The sequence below is a fragment of the Phoca vitulina genome, unplaced genomic scaffold, assembly GCF_004348235.1.
Source record: "Phoca vitulina isolate PV1807 unplaced genomic scaffold, GSC_HSeal_1.0 scaffold2, whole genome shotgun sequence".
NCBI classification, from domain to species: domain Eukaryota; kingdom Metazoa; phylum Chordata; class Mammalia; order Carnivora; family Phocidae; genus Phoca; species Phoca vitulina.
In genome coordinates, this window is record NW_022589705.1 from 30,240,029 (window position 1) to 30,258,989 (window position 18,961).

The window sequence follows — 18,961 nt, forward strand, 5'->3', positions numbered from 1 at the left end:
TTCAGTGGGACACAACAGCAGCAGACCACCCTTCACCTGTCATTTTAGACAGCTCCTCTAGTTCTCTTGCTGCAGAGGGTCCCAGGGCAACCGTGTGGATGACAGCTCCACTTTGTTTCACCTCGTTGAAGCACGAGCTTATAGTGTTGTCCTCCCCATCGGTCAGCAGCACGATTTCAGATCCATCTGTTGAGAATTTCTTCCTAATAACCTAAGAACATAATGCAGGGCATGAGTTATCAGCGTGGCCAAGGGGTTTGGGAGAACTGCATTTAAAGGGAATGAGAAGAGAAATCCCAGAGCGAATGAACAAAAGTGCCTGAGAATGGTCAAATATCTCTCTGTCTTGAAATGATAAAATTTTAAATCAGCAACATTCATGGAACTTGACAGTAGTCTTTTCTCTTGGTTACCCTACTGCAGAGCGGGCTCTGTAAAGAAGGATACAGGGTAGTTCCAGGGATAGACAGCACTGGGGAAGCAGCAAAGGAGGTTTTTCTAGTTTTCTTCATATGTTCTCTCCTTGACAGGATTTTAGAGGTTCCCAGATGCCTTCAGAAACCACCCTCATTGAATAGGTATAATGTTTGGGAGATATTAGACGCAGGGTAGATTTAGCTTATATGATATTCACCATCTGATATTCACCATCTGACCATACCAGTTGTTTATGGTTGGCATTGGTTCTGACCGGTAAGTACCTAGGTCACATGAGATATTAAAATTTTTAATATTCCCTCTGATTAACAAATAATTTTGTTCCTATTAACCCCAGCTCCTATTGTCCTATGACATCTATGTTTCAACTATTCCTGATTAACACAGGTTATAGTTTTTTACATTGTGTAGAAAGCACACACCTTTTACCAATGTTGGATAAGATTATGATAGAAGGAAAATTAGATTCAAAAAATAGTGTTACTCATTTCAGAAGTGGAAGGCAAGAGTCCACTCTTCCCCTAAAAAGAGTAGAAGGAGAGACCCAGAAGAAGGGAAAACTAGCAATCAAGCCTAAGTAACCTCTCTTCTCTGGACCAGACTGTCAGAAAAGGAAAGCATCTTAAGTAGGTTGAAAGGAAAGCTAAGAGCATAGGGGACTTGTGCTGCACTCTGTTTGAACTCTGAGAGGGGCTGCCACATAAGGGAAGAGACTGAAGAGCCCAGAGCCCAGGATCCTCTCAACCATGGCCATGGCCTTGATCTGACCAAGCTGAGAGGCCAGGGAAAGGGCTTAATTTGGATTCCGTTGTCCTACTCCCGATCCCTGCTATGTGTCGTGGAAAACGTGTAGAAATTCCCACATATCCCACAGGAAAGACAGAAGTCCGCAGACAAGAGAACAGGTCATCTCACTATACAGGCTAAGGGGTGTTCAGTCTGCTCAGGGGCTGGATGGAGGACAAGGGAGTGTTTGGGCTCTGCTCCAATAGTGAGAGCCAGGGTGGGGCGGAGTCAGCCAGGAAAGAGGACTGGGCCCTGATCAAGCCCAGAGAACAAAGTCCAGTGGGCCCCTCAGCAGACACAGGAGCCCAGAACAGACCTGACAGGGGCTCTGCAGCAGGAACCAGCGGAGAACTTGAGACAGGTTAGTACGCAAGGCTCTTTCCCTCATCACACACAAGCTCCTCCCATCCCACATCTGGACTCCATTGGGCAGGAGGAGCATCTAAATTCCAGTTGTATCTCTCACACTCTCTCTCACCCATCTAAGTGGAAAATGCAGAACCAGAAGTTCTCTCTTCACCACCAGGCCATCTGGCATTACTCATCTTCCCTAAGGTTTTGCTTAGCAGGAATTTAGTATAACATGTCAGCGATTTCACTGTCCGTTCTCCTCCCTCATTTGCTTCTTTAATCAAAGCTTGGGCAAGTGGCAGAGGCAAGAGAATCCAGATGCACACAGGCATCTGGACAAGGGTTCTGCAGCCGACTGTGCATACAGTGGAAATCAATTTTAGGGAACTGAATTTCAAGGTGGAATAAAAGGTCTCAGGGGACAGACTGAATTTGAGGAAATGGTTGTCTGTTGTCCACATGCAATAGTGTGAGCTGGAAACTAAATGTTCCTGCTGCTGCTTGGGAATCTGGAACAGCCCCATGGACATGTTGTGCCCCCTATCAGGCAGAAGGCTGACCTGCCCAAGATGCCACAGAGATTCTGAGACCTTAATCAGCCAGTTTTTTTCAGTCTCTTATTCTTTTTTCATGGGGTAAATATCTTCTAAATAACTATGGAATATTGGATTATGTATTTGGAACAAATAAGCATCAGGTGCTTTCAAATAATTCAATTTTATTGAGAACCTTCCCTATAAAAGATACTGTGCAGCAGCCTGGGAGGTAAAGAGATAAGTCCTATCCCTAATGAAATTTTGCTTGAGTGAAGCGTGTGATTAGAAAATCATACATAAGAGCCTAGAAGTAATAAGAAATTTTTTGTTAAAGTTCACAGGATGTAGAAAGAGCGATTCTGTACAGTTGAAAGAATCAGGAAAGATGTCCAGAAGTAGGTGATGTCTGAGATGAATCTTTGAAGAATGAATGTGATTTGAAGGACAGAAGAGGCAGGAGAAAGTATTCTAAGTGGGGAGCCTGGCAAAGGTGTGGAAGCACCGAAGGACAAGCGATCCAAGTTGCTGAGACATAGGACACCTGGAAGAGAGTCCCCGGTACGGGAACCTAGAAAGGTAGGTAGGTGCTCTATTATGAAAGAACTTAAATATTAGAGAAAATTTGACTTAATTTTGTTGAAAACGGAGATAAGATTAGGGAAACAGAAATTGTAAACATTGACAAATGACGGGGGAACTTGTCTTACAGCAAATGCTGATCTAAGCCCGGTGCAGATGGACGTTCCTCCTGCGGCCACTGTCGGTAACCTTTTGGTGAGCGCATCCCTTTCTGCGGCACTGTTTATCTGTACGAGTTCACTTTGTACTTGGGCAGCACTGTCAAATGTCACCATCCCAACCCAGGACCCTTGCTCAACTATCTGCAGAAGGAAAAGTTTGCCAGCTTGATTCAGTCGTTTAAGGCGGTCACCACTCTGAATGGAGAAGTAGAAGAAAAGCAGTCAGGTTGAGTTTAGATGAGCAGACTAATAACAAAACAGGGTAGAGGAAATTTGGAAGTGGCTGCCTTAACATCGAGTAAATGACTACAAGCTTATTCAAGGGCCTTTATATTAAATTAAATTTCCATATTAAATTTCTCCTTTATGATTTGTAGCATCTTTGGGTAGAATTTTAGGGCCTTTGTTTGAATAGCCCTAAAAGATCAAGCCAGATTAGGCTTTAGTTAGATTATTACTGCTTTGATAATAGTTCTATAGACGTACATATTGTCAGTGAAACATTAAAAAATGTCAAGGCTATGTACTTCAGCAGATCTTGCTCATAAATTGAAAGCTAATTTAATTTGGCAAATGAGACACTTGCTGCTGAATTTCTGTTGAATAGAGTTGAAGTGGGTGTTTCTGGTGGTAATGTCATTGTGGTGACTGTTCTGACTCAGGGTTGCGTTTATTCCCAGCCTGTTACAAGTTGTGGTCCAGATCCTATCATACACAAATGTGAGAGCAGCATCCTGACGACCAAGACCCAGTGAACATACCACCATGCTTCCAGACTTATCAAGGACTAAACACACAACTCGTTGTCCAATCTGCAGCAATGAGAATGTGGGTGCAGGTGGCTGTGTTGTCATAGGAGTGGTTTTCTTAAAGTCCTCAGAATCCTTGATCACTTCCCAGGTGCTTCGGAGCTTGCATTTTTGGTTTTGCGGGGTTGGGGCCTCTTTATTGTGGTTTTTTTCTGTACAGAATTCAACCACCTGAAATTGTCAATAAAATTATAGAGATAAACAGTAGAGAAGGATATTTAAATCCCTTGTCCTCCTTCCTAGTCTGCCCTGCTAACCTGTAAATTTGGCTTAATCCCACAATCGCTGCAGGGCACTGCTGGGGAAATTCACAGTCATAATTCAGACTTCCTATCTCATACCACATCTTCAACCTCATTGGACCCTTAGTACTACTCAGCAATCTATTTATCTGCTCCTGGCTTCCTTCCTACTTCTCAGATTTGTCATTTCAAGCTGTCGCCAGTATCTTCAAACCACCCACTTCTTAACATTTCTCTGCTAGTACCATCTTATTTCTCCATCCTTTTATGTCCCACTCACTACCTTACTTCCCACTCACTTACCAACACCCTGCATTCCAGCTCTTTCCACTAAGATGCCCCACCGGCTCCTCAACCTTCATGTGTTCATAATTGAACTTACCACCTTTCCTTTAACTCTGCTCCTCCTCCTCATGTATTTTCTAACTTGATGTCACCACTATCCACCCAGGCACCTACATCAGGAAATCCTATCTTCTTCCCTCTACAAAATAACCAAGAGCCATCTATTTCACTATCTCTCCAGTTCATCATCTTTCTCCTTCTCCGTTGGAATCTCCGTCATTCAAATCCTCATGGTCCCTGTATCAGACTATTTTGGTCTCCTATCTGACTTTTCCATCTTGTTTGCCCTCCAATTGGTCCACTCCATAGTTTCCAAGAACAGCTTCTTTCTTACCCCTTGCTCAAGACCCTTTGGTGGCTCCTCATTGCTCACACACTATTTCTGGACTTTTTCACATAGCAAGTAGCAATCTCCATGGTTTAGATTTTGCTTCACTCTCCAGCCTCACTCTGGCTGTACATTCCAAGTCTCTAATTTCCCCTACTGTAATCCGTAAATTCTCAAACTTGCCTTTGCTCATGGTTTCCCACTTTGTCAAGGAATTCCTCTTCCTCTGTCTTCTGCATTGTGAACTTTACCCTCATGTTCCAGCCAAAAGGTCATTTTCAAAATGTTTTCTCATTTCCTACCCCTCCAAAGAATTTTCACTCAGCCCTGTGGCTTCACAGTACCCTAGAGATACTTCAGTAAGACCCCTTTAACATTGTTAGTACACTTATTGGGCTATAAACCCATCTATGGCAGAAAATTGTCTCATTAAATTTTGCTTCCTCAAAACTTGGTTTAGTGTCTGACACATAATAAAAGCTCATTAATATAAGTTTGTTGTTTTTTAAGTAACCCTAAAATCTGCATGTCAGGTTTTTTTTTTTTAATCTACAGAAGGACAATAGTTATTATGCAAGAATTACATGAGAACATATGGAATAGGGTCCATATGAACACAGCCAATAAATGATAGTTTCCTCCCCTTTCATTAAGCATTTATATCTTAGCATTTGGGGGATTAAAAAAGGAGCCACAGTATGCAAAGAATGTATAACCTCATTCCTCCTCTCAGATTACTATTCACAGTATTATCATTCAATTAAAAAGACTAAATATCCAAGATTCTAGTAATTTAGAAAGTAATCATTAGCTGTAAAACACTTATTTTCCTCTTTATTTGCATGTCCCAGGTCATTTTGCTTGTGTTTCCATAATATCATAAGGTTCTATTTTAGCAGGGGATCTGAAAAACTTACAGGTAAACTGCAGGCAGAGGTTCCCAAACCTGACTGTACATCAAATTTAACTTTGTGGTTAATTTAAAACACAAAATCTAGGCCCCCTCTTGAAAGTTTCTTTCTTTTTATTTTTTTAACAAATACATTTATTTTTTAATTTTTTTAAAAGATTGATTATTTATTTATTTATTTATTTATTTATTTATTTGTCAGAGAGTGAGAGAGAGAGCACAAACAGGGGGAGTGGCAGGCAGAGGGAGAAGCAGACTCCCCACTGAACAAGGAGTCTGATGCGGGACTCAATCCCAGGACGCTGGGATCATGACCTGAGCAGAATGCAGACACTTAATCGACTGGGCCACCCAGGCATCCCCTTCTTGAAAATTTCTGAGTAAGTCTAGAAATGGACTGCATAGCCAGACTGAAGGATGGGCCTTTTGAACCATGGCACATCACATTTTAAAAACTTATGCCACCAGTTACTTCACCCTCTATTCCAAAAGGAAAACATAATTTTATATAAGAGGTTGAAAGATGAGAGACTCCCCACAAAGTCTCTCCACTGACTTTAGTCAGTGATTAACTGATGCATTTAGGTTTAGTTTGTGCGGATTTGCCAAAATGTATATTTAGCACTAATAAGGATAATTTGTCAAGTTTATTTTATGACCCGTTGGTCATTAAAAAAAAAAAAATTAGAAAGTATTTTAAAACTACTTAAACCTATTAAAACTACGTAAGACTCCTTACAAGCTCCTTCACCAATGCTCTTAAAAATGTAGAAAATTTCAGTTAACCAACCAAAAGCAAATATGCAGGCTGAAAAGATCTCTGTAAGTTAAATTTAAGGCTACTGATCATGTTCTTATTAAGAAATAAAAAGAAGTGTCTGATCCTCTTGGGTATATTTCTTATTTAACTAAAAATTTTTGTGCTTGTCTGCCTTTAAGGATATTTGAAGTAATTCTAAGCACTGAAACTCCAAGCTTGTGGGAGGGAGATAATGGAGCTGCAAGAATGGACCTAAGGAAGGCAGAGGGGGAAGATATGAATTTATCCCTGATTTTGTACTCCCAGCTTGTCCCACAGAGAATCAGCTGCTCACTGGTGATTTCCTAAAATTTGATCCTTTCTTGCAGCAATCAGGGATAAGAACCTCACTAAATTCATAAGCGCCAAGAAAGAAAAAGAAGAACAGGGTACTTACAGAACCAATACTTGGCGAAAACATTATGGAAGCCTTCTCAGTCTGGTGTCTAGAAGGTAGGAACTCACACCCTTTTTTGTACAGCCCTGTTGCTGTGTCGATTCTGCATGGTCTGGTGGTACAGCTGCCTCCCTGACAGTGTTGTACCGCATATTTACCAGTAATACCTGTCGAACATCTGAATATATTAAGATTAGATGTTTAGGTGCTGTAATCATTTCAGAGGGTTAGACTCTGTGGTCAGGTTGTTCTGATGTCTACAACTTCCTCTTGTATTTCAATGAACAAATATATCACCTTAAATGACAAAATTATTAAATCCACATCAGTGTCATTTTTGTTTGCCCGAAAGTATTTGAAGGGTTCCCGAAACGGTATCCAAATTTGTTTCTATGCAGCAGAAAAGCTAAGTCTGGCTTATGACTGTCATCAGAATTAATAAGGATCCAAGACCTTAGCCACCTCCTCATCTAGGACCCCCATTCCTAGAAAATCAGGAGCTCTCTTTTGTTTCCCTTAAAAGGCTTGCAGACATTCCCTGGTTTTCTTTTCCAGTTAGTTTATATCGTACAATTTTTACATAGTTCTTATATGTTCATAGGTATTTTAGATTTTTCCTTATATGCTTATGAGTTTGTGTCTATTATAAATGGACTGCTTTTACCCAACATTTTATTTTTTGAGTATATAAACAATATATGAACACTATAGGAAATTTGTAAAATAACAAGAGTATAAAGAAGAAAAGGAAAAAATCATGTCCCACCATCAGAAATAAGCTACTGTTAACATGTTGAAGTATTTTCTTCTCTATGTATCAGCATAACATTGCACATATAACTTTGCTTCCTGCTTTTAAAAAACTTGGTGTATTAGCATATTTAAGATTTTAATATATTATTATAATTCATAATTTTTTTTTAAATGTGATTTTAATAGCTGTATGTTTTGATACTATAATATAAATCTAGTCTAACTTATTTAATTTGCTTTCTCCCCAATTTGTCAGTACTAAAAGTAGAACTTCAATGAATAAATAAAAATTCACATGAAGCTTTGACAGTTTCCAAGTTTGCTGCAGAATTGATTCCCAGAGTAAAAGTTTGAACATTTTAAAGTCTGTTGATACACTAAAAAAATGGATTTTTAAAAAGATTTTATTATGTATGTATGTATGTATGTATGTATTTATTTATTTGACAGAAAGAGAGAGGAAGAGCACAAGCAGGGGGAGCAGAAGGTAGAGGGAGAGGGAGAAGCAGGCTCCCCACTGAGCAGAGAGCCTGACTCCGGACTTGATTTCGGGACCCTGGGGTCATGACCTGACCCTAAGGCAGATGCTTAACCAAGTGAGCCATCCAGGCACCCCTTAAAATGGATTTTTAAACATGAAATTACTGGATCAAAGAATAAGAAAAATTTCACAGATTTGATATGTGTCATCAAATTGCTTTCCAGGAAATTCATGCCTTTAACAGCCAATTCATGCCTCTAACAGCCAATTCATGCCTCTAACAGCCATCTGTGGGAGTGCTCATCCCACTGAGATTCTCCTCTTTGTCAAATTTGTGCCTCTTTGATTACTAGTAAGTCTGAACATTTATTATATGTTTATCAGCCATTTTTATTTCTTTGGTGAATTATTTATTCTTCTCCAGTGTCCATTTTTCTGTTAGAGTGTTCCTGTTTTCCTTATGGTTTTTGAAAGTTCATTATGAGTTACAATACTCAGCTCTTAAAAGCCTGGTTTCTTAATTTTTCTAATACTTTGTTCTGTTTTTACCTTTTTATTTAGTTTATGTTTGATTTGTTTACAACAACAATTTTAATTCTTAGGTTGCCAAATTTGTTATTCTTTTAGTTATGTCTTTTTCCAACTCTTGAATGCATAGAAAGACCTTCACCACAAAAGAGTTAATATTCTTCTAGTTTTTCCTATTCTATATATATAATGAGTCTATCCAATTGAAGGAGAGTCTATTAATTTTTTCCCCACACATTTAAAAATTGTCCTGATATCTTAAGAAATTCTGCCTTTCCTCATAGCTTTGTAATTCTAGCTGTATTAAATAATAAATTAGTATATATGTGTCTGTCAGTCCACATTGTTTTAATTAATGTAGTGTTAGTGTATATTTAAAATTCAATAAGTAGAATTTCCCTTTATTATTACTATTATTCTTTTTTAAAAATCTTGTTAGCATTTTAAATAGTTTCATAAAACCTGTATATTAATGTGGGTTGAATTTACATTTTCCATGAATTGAAAGTCTCCCAATTTATCTTGATATTCTTTTAAACCCTTTTAGAAGGATTCTATTGTTTTCTTCATGTTGATTTTCACATTGCTTAGAGTTTCCCCTACTTTAAAATTTTTTAAATTTAATTTAATTTATTTATTTTAATTACCTGGTGCTTATCATGACAAATGCACTTCTTAATCCCCGTCACCTATTTCACCCATTCCCCCACCCACACCTCCTCTGGTAACCATCAGTTTGTTCAGTTAGTTAAGAGTCTCTTTCTTGGTTTGTCTCTCTATCACTCTTTTTTTCTCCTTTGCTCATTTGTTTTGTTTCTTAAATTCTACATATGAGTGAAATCATATAGCATTTGTCTTTCTCTGTCTTATTTCACTTAGCATTATACTCCATTTATGTGGTTGCAAATGACAAGATTTCCTTTTTTATGGCTGAATAATAGTATTCCATTATATGTATATGTGTGTGTGTGTGTATTTATATATTCCATTTTATGTATATTATATTAACATTATATTATATATGATGGAATATATTATTCCATTCCATATAACAGAGTTTGAATGGAATATGTATATATTATATATATAATGGAATATATAATATATATACCACATTTTCTTTACCATTCATCTAAAAAGTCAACCAGGTGCCCCCCCGCCTGTCAGGTTTTAGTATCTGAGTTATGCTAGCTCTTTAAAGTAAATTAGGAAGTTCCCTGCCTTTCCTGTTTGTGCTAAAGAAGTTTATATTCACTGAAATTGAGCTCACTCATAAAATGATGGCAGCCAAGAGTACTTTACAAGTATTCAGTTTGCTTTCTATTGACACCACAGAAAGTTTAATTTAAATTGGGATGGAGATACCCAGGTGACTCAGTCGGTTAAGCGTCTGCCTTCTGCTCAGGTCATGACCCTGGAGTCCTGGGATTGAGTCCTGCATCGGGTTCCCTGCTCAGCGGAGAGTCTGCTTCTCCCTCTGCCTCTGCCCCTCCCCCCTGCTCATGCTCTCACTCTCTCTCTCTCGAATTAAAAAAAAATTTTTTTTAACTGGGATAAATTCTGTTTTGTTTTAATATTTGGATTGTCATTCTTTTAAGTTCTACAGTCCCTCCCAGGCCCATTCATACTGATGAAGTCCACATAGATATCATTCTGCCCTGATGTCACTGAAGAATCACATTAGATTTGTTTATGTCCCTGATTCTGATGCAGGAAGATGGAGACACTCAACGTAGCACCTGCAGATTTCTTACAGTTGCACACATACACACACAAACACACGAAGAGGCAAATGATTTGTAGCTGCAGAGTAGAGAATTCAACTAATTGAAGCACTTATAAAGTGAACAAAAGTAGTTTTTTGGGAAGCTGAAAAAGAAAGCACTAAGAATGAGAGATCAAAAATAAGACAAAATAACTGATATTTTTAAAATCATCAATTCCTGAAAAAATTTGTTGCAATTTAAAATAGTTTGGGAAAAGTTAAATCAAAGTATACATACCTTACTGCTTCTCTTCTTCCATTGAGTAAATAGAATTTCTCATCATTATTGTACTCATCATATACCCCCCATCGTAGATGAGCCCATTCATGGACAAAGACCCTTTCTGTAAGAAAATATTTTAAACACCCAATTACAATAAGAATGGCAAAATTATTTTCTCACACTGGGAGAAAGTAGTTTTTCCGAACATCATTATGCTTTGCTGTGTTAATTTTTTTTCAACTAAAGGTTTGATTTCCTTAGAAAAAATTAAATAACGACTGCACATTTCTCTAAAATGTAACTACTTATTTTGGCTCATCAGATGTTAATTAGATGCTAGTAAATGCCAGGCAGTTACTCATACAAAGATGAAACAACTGGCTTGTCCTCACACAGCTCATGGTCTAGCAGATGACACAGATGACCAGATAACTAAATCCCAAGTGGTGTAAGTGTCATGATGGAAGTCAGTGCAGGCTGCTGTGGGAGCCAGAGGCATTCACAACCTGGGCAGCATCCCCAAAACGTCCTTCTCCCTCATGGCTCACATCTGGTTAACTCTCAAGGCCTGCCTACTACACCACAGCCTTTTTGCTTTGACCTAGTCTCATCTTTCCAGTCTTACTGCTCCTAATCCTGAATCACTGCAATAGCCACTCCCTGGCCTCCATATCGCTACTCTTCAGTGGCACCCCTATGGTCCTCAAGTTAAATCCAATTTCTCAACATGGCATACAAGGTTCCTGATGATCCAGACCCTGCTCCTCTCTGTAGCCATATTTCTTGCTGTTCTTAAGCCACTTCCAAAACTCCAAATCATAGTGAATCCCTAAACTCCTTTTACTTTCTAGAGTCACACCATGCTCTTGCTCATCTCTGGTTCTTTTCACGTATTTTTCCTCTGGCTCAGAACACTCTCTCCCTCTCTCTGTCTGGATAAGTCCTACTTTTCTTTCAAAATCAGGCTTATAGCCACCTAGAAGCCTCTGACATCCTCAAACTAGTCCAAATACCCCTCCTGTGCACTTTCATTATATTCCATTATTGAACTTATCATGTTATATTTTCATTGCTGCTTACATGCTAGTCTCTTGCACTAGACACTTGTCTCCATAAGAACAGACACCATGACTTCTTCATTGTCTTGCCTTGGCAACAGTGCCTAGAACTTAATAGTTACTCAGTGAGTATTTGTTAAATTTGCATGAACCTTAGTGACTTATATTCAGCTCAGTTTTTCTGGAATGTAAGTTCCTAGGTAGGCTGAATTTGGAAGGTTAAATGAGAGGGTACATGCTCAGAAAGACCTAGTATATCACATTGAAGATTTAGACTATTCTATCAGTGCTGGGGAATAGCTGATGACCTCTTAAAGGGAAGAGTAGGTTGTTGGGGAGCAGGCATGGAGTCACAATACAGAAAGGAAAGATTACAAAGGAATGACATTTTATGTGGTGACCATGATGGCTAAGGTGGGCTCAGGAGTAGGATGGGCAGTTAGGTAAATCAGTTCAACACATATTGAGCCATATGTTGGAAATTTTCTATTTGTTATGGAGTTGAGATGGAGTGTTGTAAAAGAACAACAAAGAGGTACATTTGTTTGACACCTCTTTCTGATAAGGTCTGTCAGTGTTCTAGTGTATTTGGGGGTGGGGTATGGAGGTGCTAGCACTCTTTTGTTTGTTTTCTCTGCCTTGCCCATTTAAATGAAGAAAATCAAACTGGTTCTAATCTTTTCAAGATAGTGAAGAAACCTAGTGCTAATTATTAGTTAACCTAATTATCTAAAGCTAATCATATTTGATTATACTTGGAAAGCACATATTATGTATACTCCATTGCTTGTTTCTTTTAATATTTTCTTCAAAGTTTGCTCTAAATAGCTCATATGGGAATGATAGTTTATTTTGTGAAGGAAAATTGGACTTTTTCTTTAGTCACGGGTTTTTGAGAGCTGAAATCCAAGATATTCTGTCTGGTACTCAAAGTGGGGTCCATGGCCTCACAGTATCAGCATCATCTGGGAGCTTATTAAAAATGCACGTTCTTGAGTCCCATCCCACACCTACTCAACAGCATCTGCAGTTTAACAATCCATTTAGCACTGTGCATCTCTGCCATCTGGTGGCTACTACCTGAATTGCAGGCAGGAGGTTTAATTTGTTTAGATGTTTCCCACCCCCACCACAGATCCAAAGAAACCTAATAATACATATTAAACTACAGTTATTATATCATACTAATATTACCCGATAACAGTCTCTAAAAATTAAAAATACTGCATTTACACATGTATGCTAAATATGAAGAAATTAAATTTTAACTGAAAAATGCACTATTCTGATTCCCTATTTTAAGTGAAAGTTACAATAGTTTATTTTGCTTATATATGCTTACTCAGATCATGTTGATTGCTGATCTACTTTGAACATAAAATTATTAAATTCTGAGAAATATAGCAGAATATTTTATCTCTACCCCTACCTTGTGATCCGTATATATTTGACTTTTTTCCTGCTAGGAAGTCAGGAGTGAAATGAATCCTTTCGCCCTTTTCTCCACAGTTTCCCATCTGCTCCGTGTATGGTTCATCATTACCTGCAGGATTTGGTTCAGCAACTAGAACATCAGCCTTAAATTTAATAAAAAGCCATTATTACAAAATAATGGTGTAGGAAAGACACTAGGTTTCGAAGCCAATGGTCAAGAAAGAATTCTTGAGACATCTTTGGTTCAAAAAGGCGGTTTAATTAAAGCACTGGGACAGGACCCATGGGCAGAAAGAGGGGGTTAGGGGTAGTATAAGCCTCCCCAGTATTTTGGAAACAAGGTTTCCAGGATCCTGAGGGGGCTAGCTATTGTTAGGAAAGGTCATTTATTACTGTTTAGTAAAAACTCAATCATGAGACCCTTCAGATGTATATTGGTAGGTCATATGCTTGGGGGATGATTGCCTACATGTATCTTGGGGGTAGAGATAAAGGAAGTTTCCAAAGGAATTTTTATATGTTAAAGTAGACTTAGGGGGTCCTGGAAGTTGGGCTAAGGTTGCCTTTTGCCCTTAGCAAAGTATCAACATGGAGGCAGTTGATTCCCTAGAGGAATGTCATTCTGCCTGCTTTAAGGACTTATCAATGGGCTGTAGGTAGAAAGGAAACTTAGTAATTGTAATTTTTCATCTGCCTTTGTTTCCCACATCAATATCAGCAAATAAATTGACCTTATTCACATAGGAGGATTTTGAAACAACTTCATTTGATTCTAGAATATTTTGATGAAAAAAATCTGAATCAGAGAAGGAAATTGAATTTGAAAAAAAGAACTTGATATTCTCACATTTTTGTAGGTCTCGAGTTTTGGTCTCACATACTCAGGTTTTGTCTTCCATTTTTCAGGAATCAAAATGGCAACATTCTTGAAGTAGAATCTTTTTTCTGTAGCTTCAAACAGATATGGAGATGCCTGGGTCACCATGTCCTGGGAAAAAAGAAAACATATATAACCAGCACAATTATGACAGAAAATAGGCAAAGTTGCCAATCATTCAAATTTACACCTGTATTTCACATTTCCAAAGACTAGTTATTTATTAAGATGGGAAGGGGAAATGTTGAATTACCTTTTATTAATAATAATAGTTAACCTTTTCTGAGCACTTACCACATGCTGTGTGTCACAGAGTAATGGTTGACAATGCAGACCCCAAAGGCAGACACTAATTCTGGATCCACCACTTACATTAGGACATCAGGCAAGTTCCTCAAGCTCTCCTGAACCTCAGTTTCTCCATGTATAGAGTGGAAAATATTCTAGTGACTAGCTCATAAAGTTGTCGTGAGGATTAGGGGAAGTCAAGAAAGCACTTTGGACCATGTTTACTTAGCACAAGTGCTTATGAAATGTTAGCTATTGGGGTGTCTGGGTGCTCAGTTGGTTAAGCAGCTGCCTTCGGCTCAGGTCATGATCCCAGGGTCCTGGGATCAAGCCCTGCATTGGCTTCCTGCTCGGCAGGGAGTTTGCTTCTCCCTCTCCCTCTGCCTGCCGCTCCCCCCTGCTTGTGCTCTCTCTCTCTCTGTCAAATAAACAAATAAAATCTTAAAAAAAAAATGTTAGCTATTGGTTTCATTTCATTTGCTCTTTTGAGGATCAATAAACCTTTAAGGGGGAAACTGACAATTAGAGAGTATAGGTCTCAAAGTCATGCACTAAGTAGTACTGGGAGAGAAACTCAAAATGAGTACGACTTCAGCCCTGCTGACATCACTGTAATAATTTTGGGGTTAACTAAATGTTATGAGAGCATTTATTATTAGTATAGTACCAAGTGTTCAATATAAGGAAGTGGCATAATTAATTTATCTTCAAGTTACACCTAACTTTATTTCTCTAAAATGAAAGAGCCTTGGTGTTAAATTATAAATGCCTCTGCAGATTCCCTGAGCTGCTTCCTGACAAGACAGTACAGAGGGTATTATAAGAGATTTATTATACAAAGGGGCATTGGGTCTACTAGGACCAAAACCACTGAAAAGTACCAAAGCAAGTATAGATAAAAGAGAAAAGAGGGCTGAAGACTGAACCCAGAGGCCCCCAGCATTTAGAGGTTGGTGAGGAGGAGCCAGCAAACGAGACTCAGGGAGCGGCAGGTGCACGGGGAGGAAATCAGAAGGCACTGGGGTGAGAATGTTTCAGGAAGGAGAGAGTGCTTGTCGGTGTCTAATACTACTGAGCAATCAAGTATGGTGAGGACTAAGAACTGAGCAATGGATTTAGCAACCTGAATGATCCATTTTAGTGGAATAGAGATGATAGCTCCAAATGAGTGAGTCCAAAAGAATAGATGAGGAAGCAGAGGCGGTGAATACAGACAACAGGTCAAGAAGTTTTTCTATAAATTAAAGAGGAATGGAGAAATGAAGAAGTAGCTGAAGGAGGACTTCAGGGCAAGGGTTTTTGTTTTTCTTTGTTTTTTTGTTTTTTGTTTTTGTTTTTGTTTTTTTTAGAGATTTTATTTATTTATTTGACAAAGAGAGCGATAGCGAGAGCAGGAACACAAGCAGGGGGAGTGGGAGAGGGAGAAGCAGGCTTCCTGTGGAGCCGGGAACCCCATGTGGGGTTCAATTCTAGGACCCTGGGATCATGACCTGAGCCGAAGGCAGACACTTAACAACTGAGCCACCCAGGCGCCCCCAGGGCAAGGGGGTTTTGTTTTATTTGTTTTTTAAAAATGGAAACTATTATAACATATGTATACGCTAATGGAAAAAAAAAAACAGATAATGTAAGAGAAAAAGGGATTGTTGCAGGAGCAGAGTTCTTGCTGGAGCAGAGTTCTTGCTGGAGTGGACCAGAGTGACTAGATAGGCTCCAGTGCCTGATGGGGCTGGCCTGAGGGGCAGAAACAGTTCATCATTACATGGGGGAGCAGTACTCGTGCATCGATGCAGGAGTGACTCCTGCTCTGCCACTTCCTAACGGGATAAACTTGGGGAATTTCTTTTATCTCTAAGAGCCTCGGTTTCCCCTCCTTTCAGATAGTGATAATAATAATGGCTGCCTGGATATTTTTTAAGAAGTTCTTGTAATGGTTTGCATATCCTTCTTCCCCCAAAGCCAGATTTTTAACAATCACTAGGAGAATTTAACATTGTATCATTTTTAGAAATAAAAACACTGAGTCAAGATCACAAAAAAGTTGAAAAGTCGGTATAAACCTTCCGACATTAAAGTATTGTATCACAATTTGACTTGTGAAATGTGAATTTTAGGTCTCCCCCGGAAGAATAAGCAGCATGAAATGCTCTTGTCTTCCATGTTTTAATAGAACCATTAATTAGGGAGCTTTGCTTCAGCATCTGTTCTAGGTTTTGAGAAGATGACCTCATATCCAAATACACATTTAAAGTATTGAGGTTTGGAGAACGTTGAGGATAACAGTTTATAGGATTGGCTGGTTATTCCTTAAGGACAAGGATAGCATATTGTTCATCACTGGATTCCTGGTGCCAACATAATGTAAATGCTCTGTAAATATTTGTTGGATGAATGAACAAATGAATGAATGAATGAAGTGGTTATGATGAGCTGTAAATTGTGCAGGAGTGCCAAGTCAGGAGGTGCCTGGGTTCCCATGCATTGAGGAGACCCCAAACTACTACAATTGTGTATTGTGTGTGTGTGTGTGTGTGTGTGTGTGTGTGTGTGTGACAGAGAGAGAGAGAGAGAGAGAAGACACACAGAGAGTGAGTTTCTCCCTGACTCTCATTCCCTCATCTTGTGAATGTGCTCCTATTGCTTCCCTGATACTGGGTAGAGTGTAGGTGCAGTGGATAGAACTGCTGCAGCGCCATCTACCGGTCTTGTAGGTGGAAAAATGTTGGGGACGGCCCAGCTGAAGCTGGTATTAAGAGCTGATTTAGAGGCTTCTGTCCCCACAAGGGCAGGAGGGAGAAAATCCCCTCAGAAAGCAGAGCGAGGGATGGCCAGGAACGGCAGCAAAGCCCACAGTGACTTCCCTCAACTCTGTAGATGTGGAACATCAAATAGGGAGGAAACCACTTTTATTAACTACTCAGGGACACTGAGCACACTTACTGCCCTTACAAGTGTTCCTTTTGTAGAGAAGATGTGGAAACCAACTTATCTTATAGCCAACACATTTAGGACTCCTACCAGAAAGTTGATTTAATAATTGTAGTGAGAAGTACATTTTTTTCAGGAGGAAAACTCCCCAAAGATATTAGGTGAAAGCACTTTGAAAGCTCTAAAGCACCATATAAATACAAATGACCTTTGTCATTCAAAATAAGGCATCTGTGCCTCCTTCTGGCAATTCCTGAGCCCTAGTGACTGTCCAGCCACAGACAGAAACATCGCTGGCCACATTTTTCTTCCACACTTTGTTGCTCCAAGTGGCTACTTCATTTTTGCTCATGCTATTTTTAAATTTAGAGGTAATCAAAAACTTACCCAAGGTTTCTGATATTGAGAGATTTCAAAGGGTGTGAATTTCTCTTTCACCAATTGGTGGTAAACTTGATAGTCTTCCAGTTCAACAGGTAAGCTCCCAGCAACCCCATCAACTGCTGCACTTCTCCAACCCTAAACTGCTATTGGTGATAGAGATGGTTCTCTCTCCAAACTCCATCTTTCTAGCTTTGCTTCTGCTGAGAGCAAAGAACGTTTGGGGGCGAACTTTGGAGCCCTTGCACTATTAACTTCTGAGCTCACATTCAGGAACTTTGCCTAGAAAAAAGCTTCAGTCCCTTTGGCTTAGTTAAGAGGGAGGAACTCTTTCTCGATCTAGATCGATTAAAAGTGGGACTGGTGATTGATGACTGTGCCTACCATTTATTGAGCTCTTACTATGTACCAGGCACTATGCATACGTTTTTGAAGTTTTTTTTTTCTAATTTTTGAGATAATTTTAGGCTTATAGAAGACATGCAAAAATTGTACAGAGTTCCCATATACCTTTCACTCTGCTTCCCTTACATTCGCGCATTGTTACATTGAATCCTCACAAAGTCCTATGAGGAAGGTACTCATTATTATTCCCATTTGACAGACTAATACTTCTGCTCATTATACAATAGTGCCTCTGGATGTGCTACAGCCTTTTTATAAGGCATTTCCTTCTTATTCTTAGCTGTTTTCTGTTGCACACGACCTCTCTAATCCCTCCACCTTACAGCAGTTAGATGCCTCTGCCAGAACAGAAAGTCTTTTTCCCTAGTTTTTCCTTCCCCCATAGGAGAAGTAACGAGTGAGGTGAGGCTGCCCAGCAGCCCTGAGAGGGTTCCTGGCATCGGGGCTGGTAAAATGCAGTTTCCTCTCATTGGAAGGGTCGGGATTGTTCTAAAATCAGAGATTTGCCTCCTGGGCTCCTGTATTAGCATAACAGACAAGGGGGTTACAATTAGGACCATAAAAGGAGAATCTGATATAAGCCAATGGTAAAATCAAGCAAAGGAATTACCTTCCCCGTATCTCACAATCTCTGTCAAATGATGCTGGCCCTTCCTCAGTGGGAAACTAAATAGTTTTCAATGAAATCGTCTGTAACCAGTCATTTATTAAGCGTCAACAATGTATCAAACTCTGAGTTATGTGCACTGCATTTATTATCACAAGAATCCTAGTAGTTTAATGTTATTATTGCCATTTTACAGCTGAAGAAACAGGCTCAGATATGAAAATAATTTGCCTGTATCACACAGCTGGAGTTAGAGAACTCACGTTTGCTCTATCACAACATTACACTTAATTTTTTTTTTTTTTAAAGCATGGATAATTACCATTTTGAACTTACCTTTATATGTTGAATGAGTGTTTCATCTTCTGGCACATTAGGGTCAATTGCAATGACAATGCCTTCATAGCCATTATTATTCAGCTGAATGAGTGAATTGCTCAGGGCCCCTTCCAGGAGATAAAGGACCAAGAAGAAAACAGAACTCTTAAATGACCCCATTGTTGTACATCACACTTTGATTTCTCTCTTTGGAGAATGATGCTTTTAGAGGTC

General features: G+C 39.1%; 1 protein-coding gene and 1 long non-coding RNA gene across 4 annotated transcripts in view; one reads left to right on the forward strand and one right to left on the reverse strand.

The window, feature by feature from the left end:
• The window catches only part of CLCA1 (chloride channel accessory 1), a 29,257-nt gene extending 10,296 nt beyond the window's left edge, over nucleotides 1-18,961 (reverse strand). The window contains exons 1-8 of the mRNA XM_032424642.1: nucleotides 18,746-18,961; nucleotides 13,771-13,911; nucleotides 12,919-13,066; nucleotides 10,447-10,552; nucleotides 6,682-6,859; nucleotides 3,613-3,831; nucleotides 2,819-3,046; nucleotides 37-211 (exon numbers count right to left, since the gene is read on the reverse strand). Of these exons, the coding sequence (XP_032280533.1) occupies nucleotides 37-211; nucleotides 2,819-3,046; nucleotides 3,613-3,831; nucleotides 6,682-6,859; nucleotides 10,447-10,552; nucleotides 12,919-13,066; nucleotides 13,771-13,911; nucleotides 18,746-18,907 (1,357 nt within the window). The 5' untranslated portion in view covers nucleotides 18,908-18,961. The remainder of the gene's footprint in view (nucleotides 1-36; nucleotides 212-2,818; nucleotides 3,047-3,612; nucleotides 3,832-6,681; nucleotides 6,860-10,446; nucleotides 10,553-12,918; nucleotides 13,067-13,770; nucleotides 13,912-18,745) is intronic.
• On the forward strand, nucleotides 2,449-6,682 carry LOC116644812. 3 transcript variants are annotated; one of them, XR_004301839.1, is made up of 3 exons: nucleotides 2,449-2,687; nucleotides 2,821-2,885; nucleotides 6,614-6,682. It is a non-coding gene; the product is annotated as an uncharacterized LOC116644812 (long non-coding RNA). The 3 variants fall into 3 exon arrangements; XR_004301836.1 differs by lacking the exon at nucleotides 6,614-6,682 and adding an exon at nucleotides 5,688-5,727; XR_004301838.1 differs by lacking the exon at nucleotides 6,614-6,682 and adding an exon at nucleotides 3,532-3,603.